The 13676-nt window shown below is 46.0% G+C and overlaps 2 protein-coding genes across 2 annotated transcripts in view; one reads left to right on the top strand and one right to left on the bottom strand.

Annotated features, from left to right (window-relative positions):
• LOC134518437 (multidrug and toxin extrusion protein 2-like) overlaps nt 1-13676 on the bottom strand; it is a 167011-nt gene that overhangs the window by 132638 nt on the left and 20697 nt on the right. The gene's annotated exons all lie outside the window — the stretch shown is intronic.
• Nucleotides 1-13676, top strand: part of VPS53 (VPS53 subunit of GARP complex) — a 73763-nt gene that overhangs the window by 43529 nt on the left and 16558 nt on the right. Inside the window, exons 15-18 of the mRNA XM_063340603.1 lie at nt 1027-1174; nt 2096-2178; nt 5718-5796; nt 11019-11167. Coding sequence (XP_063196673.1) covers nt 1027-1174; nt 2096-2178; nt 5718-5796; nt 11019-11167 — 459 coding nt within the window. The remainder of the gene's footprint in view (nt 1-1026; nt 1175-2095; nt 2179-5717; nt 5797-11018; nt 11168-13676) is intronic.

Below are 13676 nucleotides of genomic sequence, written 5' to 3'. Positions count from 1 at the left end.
GGTTTATCTGTGTGATGCTACAGCGCTTACCTGTAACTGCCTCAGCTCTGTGACGTTTTATATATGTATGAATAAAATATGTAGGTGCAAATCCAGTGAAAATAAAGGAAATGGTTACCGGGTTTGCAGTGGTACGGGTAAGTGTCCAGGCTGAAGGAGCTCCTTGAGGTATCACCAGCCTTAACTCCAGATAATTTTGTGTGCTATCTGCCATCTTCAGTTTGTTTCCCTTGTAAACCCGGGAGCAGCAGAATGAATTTCTGAAACCAGTAAAATCTTTTACAGATGGAAGGGGAGAGGATTACATCCAGACAAGTGGAAAGATAAATTTAATGTGCATTCTCCATCAGACCTCAGTTGCATTCTTTATACACATTTTTTTTGTGTGCTCCATTTTTGCCGTCCAAGATAAATATCACTGTCCTATTTTTTTAATGGATTTGGATTATAAAGAGTTGAGAGGTAGGGAATTTCCTGACTTTAAACTGTTCGGAGTCTTTCTTTGTTGATACACAGCCATTAATCACTGGAAGATGGTGGAAAAGAGCCACATCTTCTATAATTTACTGTGTTGATATCATCAGTTTTTAAAGCAGGTTACCAAAGTTTCAAATGCATGTTGACATCTGTTTAGTACTGAGAAGATAAATATGACAAGCTGCCTGATATTTACCGAGATTTTTCTGTAATCTTTAATTAGATTTTGAGTGGCTGGCAGGGAAGGTGGAGTTAGCTGGGGAAAGCTGCGTGCCACTTGCATCTTCATCTGCCATGTTGCGAATGAGTGAATTGTCCTTTGCCTGAAGACTTCATATCAAGTTCCGTTTGTCTTTCTAAAAGATACTCCTTAACTAAAATAGCAGTTGTGGGTTCCATGTAGAATGACACTGCCCTGTGATGCACAGGGCCTTGGACTTTGTGGTCACAAGGGCTTTTTATGGCGTTGAAATCTAGTAGTAATTTTGCAACGTGTGTGTCTGTACGCTTGAAAGCCTTACAACTTTTGTCTTTATTTTTTATTTCCAGGACAACTAGCAGCAGTGGGGGGCTCACCATCACCAGTTTGCTGAAAGAAAAGGAAGGCTCTGAGGTGGCGAAGTTTACTTTAGAAGAACTCTGCCTCATTTGCAGCATCCTTAGCACTGCGGAGTACTGCTTGGCCACCACCCAGCAGGTGAGCTTCGCTCTACGGCACCTCGGAGCTGGCCCCCGGCAGCAGCCCCTCTTCTGTCAGGAGAGGCTGCGCTGCTCCCTCCGCAGGGGTAGGCTGCTGCGGAGACGGGAAGAGTCAGAAGTACTAAAATATCCCTAGTAGCATCTGCTCCACGTGGCAGCCCGTTGATTATTGAGCTCTACGTTATGAAATCTGTATTTCGAAGAAAGGAAGGTATGGATTTTGCCGTTTCTGTCTGAGAAAAGTCGTTTGCTTGTGATCCTGCTTTGCAGCATCACTTTTGGATGCTATCCTTTTATACTGGTTACATAATTTATTTTGGATTGCGAACCAAATTTAAAAAAAAAAAACCAAACTCTTCTCATGGTTCATGATCTCCTTTTTATAAAAACAAGAAAAACCGTAATTCAGAATAGGTTTGGGAAAATGCTTGCATGAAATACTGGGGCAAGGTGGAGTGAGGAGAGAAGGTATTTATGCTGATACGCTTTGCAGCCACAGTGCTCCTTACATTCAGGTGCTTTCAAAATGCCTTAGGTTAGTAGATGAGCTGTGATGTTTGGCCATAAGAAGGCCTCTCCACCACTGGAACTCTGCAGTTTGGGCACAGACAGGGTGTTGAAAAACATCTTTATTCGCAGGACAGGTGCCATGGTGTTAAGCTGGTCCATTAGCTAGAATTGCATATATGACCTTGGAGGTTACTTCTTTGAGGACACAGTGCCACCATAGGCCATCCTGGCAATATCTCTAGGGTGTCCAACAAGGAGAGATTTCCATCGCTTGCTGGCTGAGTTTTGGATATAGTCTGGGCACAGATTAGGTTTTAAGAAGTTGACTTTTCCAGGACATAAGTTTTCAAGAATGGTCATTTCCAGTAAGAAATCTGATCTTTCTGTTGCTTCTTTTCTTTCCTAACAGTTGGAAGAGAAACTCAAAGAAAAAGTGGATGCAAGTCTAGTGGAGAGAATCAACCTGACGGGAGAGATGGACACTTTCAGCATGTATGTTCAGCAGATGCATCCTCCCAGAACATATCAAACATCCTAGTTTGTCAGCCAGATGGTGCTGGAGTAATACGAGCCCAACATCCCAGTGCCGTAGGACCCACCCAGATACGCAGCCCGGGCATAGGCATTTCCCTGGTGAAGGAATGGTCATCCTTTGGCTAGCCCAAGAGCAGCAATAGCACAGACTTCAGATGTAGTTCTTCCCCGTCATCCCAGCCAAAGGAGCAAGAGCACTGGAAAGGGGAAAGGAAATAGTGAGTTTCCATTTGAAACATCATTTGCATCTTGGCAGCTCTGCGAGGTGGCTGTTACATTTCAAGAAAGGAAGCTATTTCAGTACATTCCTTCCTGCTTTAACTTCCCACTGTTAATCAGCAGCCTTGTCAGTATGATCAAACCCCATTTCAGATGACATAAAAGACTGATCCAATCTTATAATTGAGAGAAGATTATCGTTCATTAAAATAACTTTTCACGTAACGATGCTAAAAATACTCCCCTCTAACATCCTTTCCTCTCCACCACCGACAAACAGATTGGATATTTTTTGAGAGAAGGAAATCGAGGCAAAAAAATAATTGTTTTGCTTCACATCAGGCAAAAGAAAACCTTGGCAAAGCTGGGAAAATAATCCCTATCACCAGCTCTCCTTCTCCCTAAAACTAAGAGGCAGCCCAGATAGCAGTGAGATTTTTTCAGAAGACTTCCTTCCTGTGATTCCTCCTCCCTTGCTCCAGTGGGCAGGATCCCACTGAATCTCCATCCAGGTATTTCACGTGGTCCCGGGCTCCGCTCCAGGCTGCAGAGACTCCCTTCCCTTTCGATATTTCTCAGATCTTTTGAAGAGTGAATCCCTGACCGAGAGCTAGGGTTGCTGTGTCCGCTAAGCCAAAGCAAACAGGGTAGCTGGGGAGTAGAAAAAATATGCCATGTGGGGGGATTTTCTGAACACGGACGAGTCGAGGGTGAGTTTTGCGTGTTCTCGGGACCTGCCCGGCAGGAGCCAGCTACCTCGAGTCGCTGCCTCATGAGGTGGCTGGTCGTAGGCAGACAATACGTGTTGTGGAAACTGTTTAAACGTATAGTTCACATTTGCTGTTTTGAACAGCTTTGAAGTTAAACTGACAGACCTGATCTATCTCGTAACAAACGCTTTTTAATTGACTTTCAATCTGTTCCAGCGTAGCTCTTTGTCCAGTCTTCTGTCAGTGTAAGTCATAGCTATAGACCTCTCCCTGGCGTTTGCTCGTTCAACATCAAACAAGTTGTTTTTTCTGGGATTTGATGTCTTGTTAGGCACGGTCATAAGGAAAGTGATAAAACATTGCTGCTTACACACCTTGGAAAGTGGTTCTTCCTTCGCAGAAAGGATGGCGCAGAACCGCCCCAAATTGTGTATAAAGCGATTGACTCGGGGGGTTTTACCCCTGGGGTGGCTAAGCGTTTTCTTTAGGAAATATGGGAAAGGTAATGAGCTCTTCTTGAAGCTCAACAGAAGGAAAATTATGGTGGAAATCCAGAAATCCAAGATTTCCCACCCCCCTGCCCTATTGATGTGTTGTGAGACTGTGGGCAGCGGTCAGAGATCCCTTTGAAGGCCTGAAGCGCGGAGCTTCCCGGGCTCTCGTAGAGCCACACTGCTCATTTATGGCCTTGGCTTCCCTGTCTGTCAGCTTCTGTGGGGCTTCGGTAACTGCCACTCGAGTACTGTTACGTGCCGCCCGGGGCGGAGGTTTGCAGTGGCTTCTGGCAGAACCAGCATCCAAACCCTCTTGGTGTGCCATGGTGCTTTGTGTTTGCAACACGCTTCTCGCTGCACCGTTACCCCTCTACAGCAGGTGTGTTTGTTTTGAAACGTAGACAAGTAGGTTTCTCTCCCTATTTGCAGTCTTGTGGTTTTCAGGCGAGAGCCTGTACCCGGTGGCCCAGCTCCAGACTCCTGGCGTGTGGGGACCAGTGATGCAGTCGCTCTCCTTCCACCGAGAGAGCTGCGTTTCGTTTCGGTGCTAAACCACAACTCTTCCCTGCGAGTTGCTGCCGGCAGGTGCCCTGCAGGAGTCAGCTGTGCCCAAGAGACAGTTATTTCAGTCCGGTTCCCTTGGCGTTGCTTGAGCTGGTGGAATCCCCCAAGGGAGTGAATCCCATAGTGCCCAGCAGAGGCACCAGCAGAAACGGTCACAGGCTTTTTTTATCCCAATGCAAGTTTCAGATCATGTAACTTGAAGCCAGTAGTCACTTCATCTCCCATGCTGATTTTTCCAACTGATTTTGGATGAGGTTGCCTTTACAAACAAATTAATTGCTCTGAAGGAGCAGTCTTTTCCTTGGCATCCTGTTCCAGTCTTTGTGGTAGAGCCTTTAGGCTCTTTAGGAAAGGGAAGGGACAACCTCTGTGGGCTGCGGTGAAGAACAGCACCCAGATCCCAGCAGCAGAATTACGAGTGGGTGATACCGTATCTCGATGGGGAGGTGGATGCTTAAAAATATTTTGAACGGCAAACTCCAGAGTAGTACCCAGAACTTCACAAAGAAAACAAGGGGAAGAAAAGATGGTTTGAGGAAGCGCTGGTCAGATTTCTTACAGATCTGCAATTCCCATCATGAGAAAGAGCAAAAGGAAAATCCAGTTCTTACATGTATAATCCCAAAGTTGTACGCAGGCATCTGTGGCAGATTTAAAGTTTACGCTGTTTTTAAAAACTGTACTTAGGTAGTGAAACAGTCACCTACTATTGTCTGTAATACAAGCACTGGGTCCTGTGCCCCTGAGGGTGGTCCGAGTTGTCGCAGACACTGTTTGTCAGCTGTTGTTTTAGGATCAGTTGCACCTTTATGCCCATCAGAATATGGTGGCATCAAATATGTCTCTAAGCAATATTGTGCTGTTTAGAAGAAAAAAAAAAAAAAGGGAGGGAGGGAAATGTGTTTGACTAATGAGTGCTTCAGTCTGGTATATGTCTGTGAGAAACTCAAACAATGGATGGCGGCAATCCTAGACATAGTGTAAATAAGACATCTGCCTTGATCTTCTCAAGTGGGAGACACATTCAGAACTCATACAGATGTGTTTTTTTAAAACCGTCTTTTCAAGTTTCTGTGAGTAGCGGAGTATTGACCATGAATAAGTGGAGAGATAAAATGTTGGGTTTACGCAGACTGGATTAAATTTGAAGCCGAATCCCAGTCTGGGCTCGGTACTCGGGGGTTTCTGCTCTTCCTGATGCGTGGGCGGGGGGGTTCCCCATCTGACACCTTTGATCTCCAGCCCCTTCTATGTGTCAGAACAAAAAGGTCAACTATAAAAATGTCCTCTCTACGCTAAAGCCCATTGTGCAGCTCCCCGATGAACAGCATGTAGAACTTCCCGGCTTCTTTTCAGTACAAGTTTTTACCCGTGTGTATTCGCAGCATAATCCTACTGTCAGCTCGTAGATGATTTTCCTCCTTTCACAGTCAAATAAGCCAGTTCTGGCACTGTGTTGCTGAGTGCTGTTCTAAAACTCAGGCTTGATTTATTTTTTGGTTTTTTGCAGTGTGATCTCCAACAGCATCCAGCTGTTAGTGCAGGACCTGGACGCAGCCTGTGACCCTGCTCTGACCGCTATGAGCAAGGTAGGGAGGGGATGGACCTGTTTCGGAAAGAGGTGGCCTTGTGGAGTTCTTGTTTGCTTTAATTGCTTGGTTTGACTATTGACATATCCTTTTACGCTGCCTTGAGACTTAGCCATGTATTGATTTCTTCTTGTTTCTTAGAGCAGCGATTGCTGTAGTTATGAATATATCCTTAACTCCAAAAACTTCTATTGTTCAGATTAGAGCTTTCATTCTTTTGCAGCACATTAAAACACGGGGATAATAAAAGACTTTCTGTAAGTATCTAAGGCTTTCTCTTTCCCCTCCTAATGCCAGTGAGAGCCTTTAAAATTGGGAAAACTTTTGTTAGCATGAAATTTCGAATACGCCTGCTCATTTGCTGTCCTCCTTGTGATCTTCGACAAGTTTTACTAGCCTGCTCGTTTGTGGCCGTTAAATGGAGGTGCTCGAAGGGTAATATGGAACTGAGATTGAGCCCTGTTGCTTCTGTGATCCTCTCAAGGACATATGGAGCCATTCCTAGAGAGGCCCATGTGATTAGTGCTTCAGGATTCTGTTGCAGTTACGCGGCTGGCTTTTATACGTTTGAAATGCAGAGCTGTGTTTTCTTGCCAAAGTATTGTGAAAACCCAGACTGCTTTAGACAGAGGTGAAGACAACAAAAGTGGATTGAACTATTTTTTTTTTAATTAGCAATATTAAACATAGAGCTCCATTTTTGTAGGATCAACACACTGTCTCGCTGCCATGAATTTTAATAGCTTTCTGCTTTATGATGTATTCCAGCTGTAACTAGCCCCGCCACCCCCAGCTAATATTTGAAGTGGAAGGCAGCTGGTAATAGAGCTTGTACATGTTCCAAATGAAAAGAGGATTTTTTTTTTTATTTTTTTTCCTCCCCAGTAAAATAACACCATTAGGAGGGCTTGGGACTTCAGGTGTTGTGTGTGTGCCATGTTCCTTAGATCCGCCGAACGTACGTAGCGTAGTAGTGTTTGAATCACTTAGCTCTGGCTGTTTATACCCAAGTAAACCACAACCTTGAGAAAGCAGCAGCTGGTAGGCCATTTATTTTTGTCTTTGGAACACTGGTAAAATGCAGCACATGTGATGGGACTGATGATATATAAACAAGTTAAGTGTTATGAAATTAGCTAAATAAATACTTGTCACTTGTGCACACATTCCCCTATTTGCATCAGGCAGAGTCGCTTTTATGTGATTTTTACTAGACCTGGGTTTGGTGAAAGAGATTTTTTTTTTTTTTTTCCATCACCCTCCTCCTCCCTTTCCTTCAGGGCTGGGTTATTACTCTGACAGCTGAATAAGAAGTGCATATAGTTATTTAAATGCAGAGTTAGTATCTGGACATGAGAAATTTCAGTCTTTATTAAAGGAGTAGAGACTGCGTGCCTGATCCATTCCAGTTTTCCTGTACTGGGAAGGCATGTCTGACTCAAGACCCCTACTCCATTAGGGCTCTTCCTTTGTTTAGCTTCTCTGCATTTACTTCACTCTGGTGTCCTTCAAGATTCGACATTCCCGATCCTGTGTTGGAGTCTGACTTTTTTTTTTTTTTCCCCTTGCAAAAATATTCAGTAACTATAGAGGTAAATTAAGAAATACTTAAACCCTAAATCCACTTTGGCTGCAGGCCACTTTGAGAGATTTAACGCAGAAAACTCCATCATGAATATTGCTTTCAGCTGGGAATCGTGCTCAGTTTCCCTGATTCTTTACTTTGTGTGTTCTGGAAGAAATGGTAAATGATGAGAAGGCCCTATATTACCAAATTGGTAGGTGATGATCTTTACTCAAACTTTACAGCAGGTGTAGGATGATTAAACACGGCTGTAGGACGGGGAGCTGGGATGTGGGATGGGGGAGGAATTTGCCCTAAACCCCGTGTTGTTATATTCTGGATAACAAAGTACTGCGAATGTGTTGCAGTGATCTGTAGCAGGCCTGGAGTGCTTTATTTTTAATTGTTGGGATGAGGGAGCTGCTAACCTACATGGGATATTTTTGCCCCAATTAAGTTTACGGATTGCTCTGGATAGGGTTTGATTTACTTGCTGAATTAAGCATCGATTTATATGTAAAACTGTGCTGGTAAGTGGGGCCGGGGGACATTTTAGTGACTCATGTCGATCGCTTGCTGGTTTTTTTTATATTTTGCTAAAACCTTTTGGCACAGCTGCAATTTCCTACTTCCATACAACTGAGTGGACAACAGCAAGCGCTTAAACACGGAGCTCTAATAATCTCTCCAATACATACAAGGAAAGCCCCAAGAGTGGAGCAATCAGAGCTGCCAGCTGCTAATTAAAAGTCAGCATGAGTGCGTTTTAGCCGTCACACAAGGTGCAGCACGCAGCAGCGCAAACCGAAACCCGTGTCAGAAGGCGGCGGGGGCAGTTTCAAAGGCAGAAACGTCTGCTGCCTGCGGCACCCACCAGCTTTCCTTTCCCTCCCGCCTCTTCCTGCAGGCGCCACGCGAGGTCAAGGGAGAAGGTGCTGGTCTGGCGCTGACAGATGCTCCCCGTGCCCAGTCTGGAGCCTGTAACGATAAACTGGCAGCGGGATGCTACTGAGCCCGGGGAGACTTGGGGACTGATGCATCCTCCTTTAAATCATGAAGCAACTCCTTTTGCTGGAGACCCATGTCAGTGCCGGACATGGAGGGAGGACCTGGCGGCTCCCGGTTGGGCTCTGCCACCCCAGTCCCGGCTCTCTGGGGACACAGGGACATGTGGGGACAGGGGGACCCACAGCCAGGCAGACCCAAGAGCTCTCTTGAGCCCCCGCGATGCCCAGAAGGTAGTGCAGCTCTTGTTATGTGCCAAACCACCCCTGTTTGACTCAGGGTTTCTCTCTTCTCCTTCCCTTTTTAAGAAAGCGCCCTCAAGTCATGACGGTCCAGTGTTTTTGTTGTGAAAACCAGTTTTGAAAGTAGCGCCAGGTCTTCAGTCCCAGGTCCTGCCCTCGCAGGTGGCTGCATCACAGAATCACGCAGTGGTTAGGGGTTGGAAGGGACCTCTGGAGATCATCTAGTCCAGCCCCCTGCCAGATCAGGCTCACCTAGAGTAGGTTGGACAGGAACGCGTCCAGGCGGGTGTTGGGTATCTCCAGAGACGGAGACTCCACCACCTCTCTGGGCAGCCTGTGCCAGGGCTCTGGCACCCCCAAAGAAAAGAAGTTTTTCCTCATGTTAAGCCAGAGTTTCCCGTGTTCCAGTTTGGGCCCGTCGCCCTGTGTCCTCACGGCGTGCAGGTGCATTTCGGCTGCTGCCGGGGCGCCCCGTGCGCTGGGCTTCTCCCTTTGGCCGGCGAGCGCGAGGCCTCGCCACTCCTGTTCTTTGGGCTCATTTTCAGCTTGTATATGTAAACTATGTGGATATCCCAAGAAAAACATAGGACGAGGGAAAAAGAGGAATAAATTTAAAATGACAGGAACAAAGCTTTACCAGAAGAGTTGGGCTCATGTTTCTTTTGATGACTTTTCAGTATGTGTACTATGTCTTTCATTGCAGCTACTGGGTTTTTTTTTTCGGGTGAAACACGCCCACATACACACACAAAGGGCTATTTTTACTGTTCGTGCTTTAAAAGTTTGGTTGTAAAGTATTGCTGTTGGAATGAAGACCAGCAAAATGAAAAAGCCACTGTTTTATTGTGGTTGTAATAATTCAACTCAGCGGTCCCTTCCCACTTTCTGGCTGTTCCCGCTGTGTGGGGATGGTCTGTTGGTTGAGGATCGCTGGCTGTCAAGAAGGGCCAGCGCTGGGAAGGCGCGAGTCCGTCAGGGAGACCGGCATATCAAGGATTTTCTTCAGATATGACGAGTACCATGAGGAGCAGAGAAGCAGTTGTCTCTTAAGCAATCTTCCAAATGGAAGTAAGATGGAATGAAAACCTGTAGAGCAGGTGATGAGACAGATTTCCCTCCTAGCCGCCTGGGTGGTGCGAGATGAGTGGGTTGGGGTTTTGTTTGGTTGGCTTCGATGAGGACAGCTTTGGTAGGACACGTGTAGACTCTCTCAGACACTGTGGTTTTGGATAGAATTTGGCTTCTCTTGCCCATTCAGTCACTTAGGCTGCATGGTGTTTGGATGGAATTGAATCGCCTGGGTTGCAGGGGACAAAGCAGCCGTAATTAAATTAAAACCGGGAATAAAAAACTTTACATGCAAAATCCAGAACTTGAGAAAACAAGTTTGAGGACGAACACCCCCTCAAAAGAAAAAGCCCATCTTCCGCATGTGCCCAGTTTCCTGTCCTGATTTCATACCCGTTTTCCTCCTGTTCCGTCTCCAGCGTGAGGAACCGCATCTCCAAACAGTTAGCTGGAGCGCGTGGCAGGGCGCGTAGTCTCTGAACAGTAGCAGAGCTAAAAGCACGTTTCTGGATGCTCGTGTTCCTCATTGAGGCTTTTTTATATACACGGACACTTGGCCAGGCCTTACCCAATTACCTCTTCTTTTTTTTTTTTTTTTTTTTTTTCCACATGAATTGTAGTGTGTACTCCCTGCGTGCTGCAAATAAGGCTCAGAGGCAGTCAAGGCAGTCGCACATCTGGCTCACAGGGGCTATTCTGTTGCATTTCTGCTGACGGTAAATGAAAACAAAATGGGAGGTTGAGTAACTCTTCGTGTTTTGTGTTTTTTTTAATGTGTATTTGGGATGAGCTGGAGTTGGCATCCTGGCTTTGTACGCTAGAAGTGTTTTCAGTGTGCGCTACGCTGGTGCAGAGTGCTTTGGACTTTAAGACTATTTCTGCCTCTTCCATCTATCTGTCATCAGTCTCACCAGTATTAAAGTCTTGGCTGCCGTACAGGAATCTAGACTTTGCAAGCTTGCAGATATTTTCTCAAATGCCTATAATAAGGATTTATATGGGCACTTCATCCCGGCAAACTGGAAACTGTTAAATATTAAGGCAGTCTGGCGTGCTTCAAAAGCCCTTATAATCCTGGCGGTCCCTGTTTGTGTGGGTTACTGGTCGCAATCTCTTTGGTGCAAAAAGGGCCATTCTGGGTTTTCTTTGTATCTTGTTGTGGAAGAGTTTTTGCTCAGTCAGTACAGTGACGAAGAACTTGACCTTGGTGGTGAATTGCAGAGGCAGTCTCTTGATGATTCCTTAGAGATCTTTTGCAGGAAGTTTGTACAGTTTTCCTTACCTGTTGCTTGAAACTTAATGAATTAAGCAGTCTCTTTGGTTGTTTTTTCCCCTTTCTGCAGATGCAGTGGCAGAACGTGGAACACGTTGGTGACCAGAGTCCTTATGTCACCTCAGTCATTCTCCACATTAAACAGAACGTCCCCATCATCCGCGACAACCTGGCCTCCACGAGAAAGTATTTCACTCAGTTCTGTATTAAATTTGCAAAGTAAGTTACCAACATGGCACAGAGTTTATCGGGGTCTCTGGTTCTCGCTAGTCTCTTCGTACGTGACAATCTATTTGCTTTCCAGCGCGCGGCATCAGTGGCCGTGTGGGTGAAGTCTGGGTGAAGACCCTCTCCATCCAGGGAGACCACAGAGGGAGGTGGGGTAGGGCAGCAAACGCCAGCAGCTGCTGGCAAGGTTAAGTAATACTTACATTTCTTGTCCCAAGTGTCCTGCTGAGGCAGGAATATCTCTTTTCTCAGATATTTGTATTGATTGGTTCCTCCTTACGTGCCTAAACCATCCCGTAAAATATTGTGATGATCACTGTCTACTCTCTGCCAAGTACAGAACATTTAGGGTTGGGCATCTTTAAAAGGTTTTGAATGTAGACGTGATTCTTGCTATGGGAAACTACTTTTCCTTCCAGCGATAAGAGGCTGCAATGCTTCCAGATACTGAGAAATTTGGTGCATCGTTTGCCTCAAAATAACTTTCATAGTAGCTATAGTACTCTAAGGAGGGCATGTGGGATGAGTATATTCTACCTTCACAGTCTAAAAGGCGCTTTTCTGTGCAATAGTTCAGTAAGGAGGGGAAATATATGTTCAGATTTTGGGGGATATTACGAGCGTCTTCCTGGCGAGTCACTTAAAGTTGAGCAGCGTGAAAGAATGGGAAGATGAGACAGAAATGCCCCTTGCCTCTGGGTTCAGGGTTGAGGGTGCAGCTCTCCAGTGTCTCTTGGAGATCCAAACTTTGAAGCCATGTGCCTGAAACAAAAATTCAGTTCTTTGGGAAGATACTTTGAACTCTTCCCTGGTTGCCTGTGGCCAGCTGAGCTTTGCATGCCAGCGGCCCAAGAAAAACCCTCGGGAGGACTCTGCCAATCGTAGCTGCTGCTTTTGGTGTTGCATGTGACTGTGCTGGTAGAGTTGGGAGCAGTATCATGTGTCACTCTGAAATACCTTAACGTTTCATTCATCTGTAATAAGCTAATCATCCTGAAATAAACCGTATGGCCTGGCAGTTACTGTGTGGGTTTGAGAGTGGAGCTTCAGCAGGGAAGGATGCAGCAGGCTCTCCTGAGAACCGTTAGCTTTCGCAGCAGGGAGGCTGGCCTCAGAGTTTCGTTCCCCCTTTCTATCTCAGGGTACTCATTAGTTTGCATTAAGGAGCAGTTACTGATAAATCATGTTATGACGTTGCCCATAATCACTGTTTGAAATGCTGTCTCAGTGAAAATTTATTGCACTTAAGCCTTCTATGTGGTTACGCTTGAATTTTATATCGCTAACACGGTGATAAATAAAAAACTCCATTTACTCAGCTGTTCACAGCATACTCTTAATACCTCAGCTTAGTTGCCTCCCTTTTAACTTTATTGCTAAGCACATACCAAGTAAACTCCGGATAAAATACCCAGCTCTCCCATTTGAGAAAAGTTCCCATCTAGGCTGAGCGCCTTCATCGCAGCTTGTTCCACAGAAGAGCACAGAGACCCGCAAAACTGCAGGTTTAATACAGCTTTTTAATACAACTACAGCTCTGGTCTCCAGCACATTAACATTAAGGCACGGTCCTGAATTCATTGCGCCACGGATCAAGTGTAGAAGTGAAAATTTGGTTCCTGAAGACTGTTTTTGCCAGATCGTATTTAGAGTCCTTCTGTACAGCTTGGTTTTAAGGAGAATTAGCCCAGTGGTAACGGTGCTCTGATCTGCTTAAAATGCTCATGACATTTTAATGCATACAAACATTTATATTTTTGGAGCACTGAATTGCTCTGAATGCACTTGTCCCAGAGGGGGAAAAGGATTCTGGGGAAGGAGTTGGCAGGGCTCATTGGTAGGGCTTTAAACTAGATTTGAAGGGGGAAGGGGTCAATAATTCTGTGCTTGCCTGTGACAAACAGTGGGGCAGGACATCGGGGCAGAGGGATGGAGTCCTAGTAAGGGCTCTCAACTTGTTGCCCTGAGGCAAGCCGGGGACGACAATGCACCGGGACACCGCAAGGGAATCAAGGGGGATTCGCGCAAGAGGGTGACACGGCCAGCCCAGCTGAAGTGCCTCTACGCGAACACACACAGCTTGGGCAATAAACAGGATGAGTCAAGGGCCACTGTGCTGCTGGAACGCCATGACATAGTGACTATTACTGAAACTTGGTGGGATGATTCCCACGACTGGAATGTAGGGATAGATGGATACAAGCTCTTTAGGAAGGACAGGCAGGGTAGGAGGGGAGGAGGTGTTGCCCTCTACATCAGTGTCCAGCTAGAATCGATGGAGCTCTATATGGGGAAGGACGATGAGCTGGTTGAGAGCGTATGCGTTAAGATTAAAGGGAAGACAGGGGAAGGTGATGTTACAGCAGGGGTCTGCTACAGGCCACCTGACCAGCAGAGGCAAGCAGATGAGGCCCTCCATAGGCAGATAGAAGTGTCTTCGTGTTCACAGGCCCTGGTCCTCGTGGGGGATTTCAGCCACCCTGACATCTGCTGGAGGGAC

This window comes from Chroicocephalus ridibundus, chromosome 7 (assembly GCF_963924245.1).
Source record: "Chroicocephalus ridibundus chromosome 7, bChrRid1.1, whole genome shotgun sequence".
Classification (NCBI taxonomy): Eukaryota; Metazoa; Chordata; class Aves; order Charadriiformes; family Laridae; genus Chroicocephalus; species Chroicocephalus ridibundus.
The sequence above is the reverse complement of the archived record's forward strand: the minus strand, read 5'-3'. Positions and strand labels throughout refer to the sequence as shown.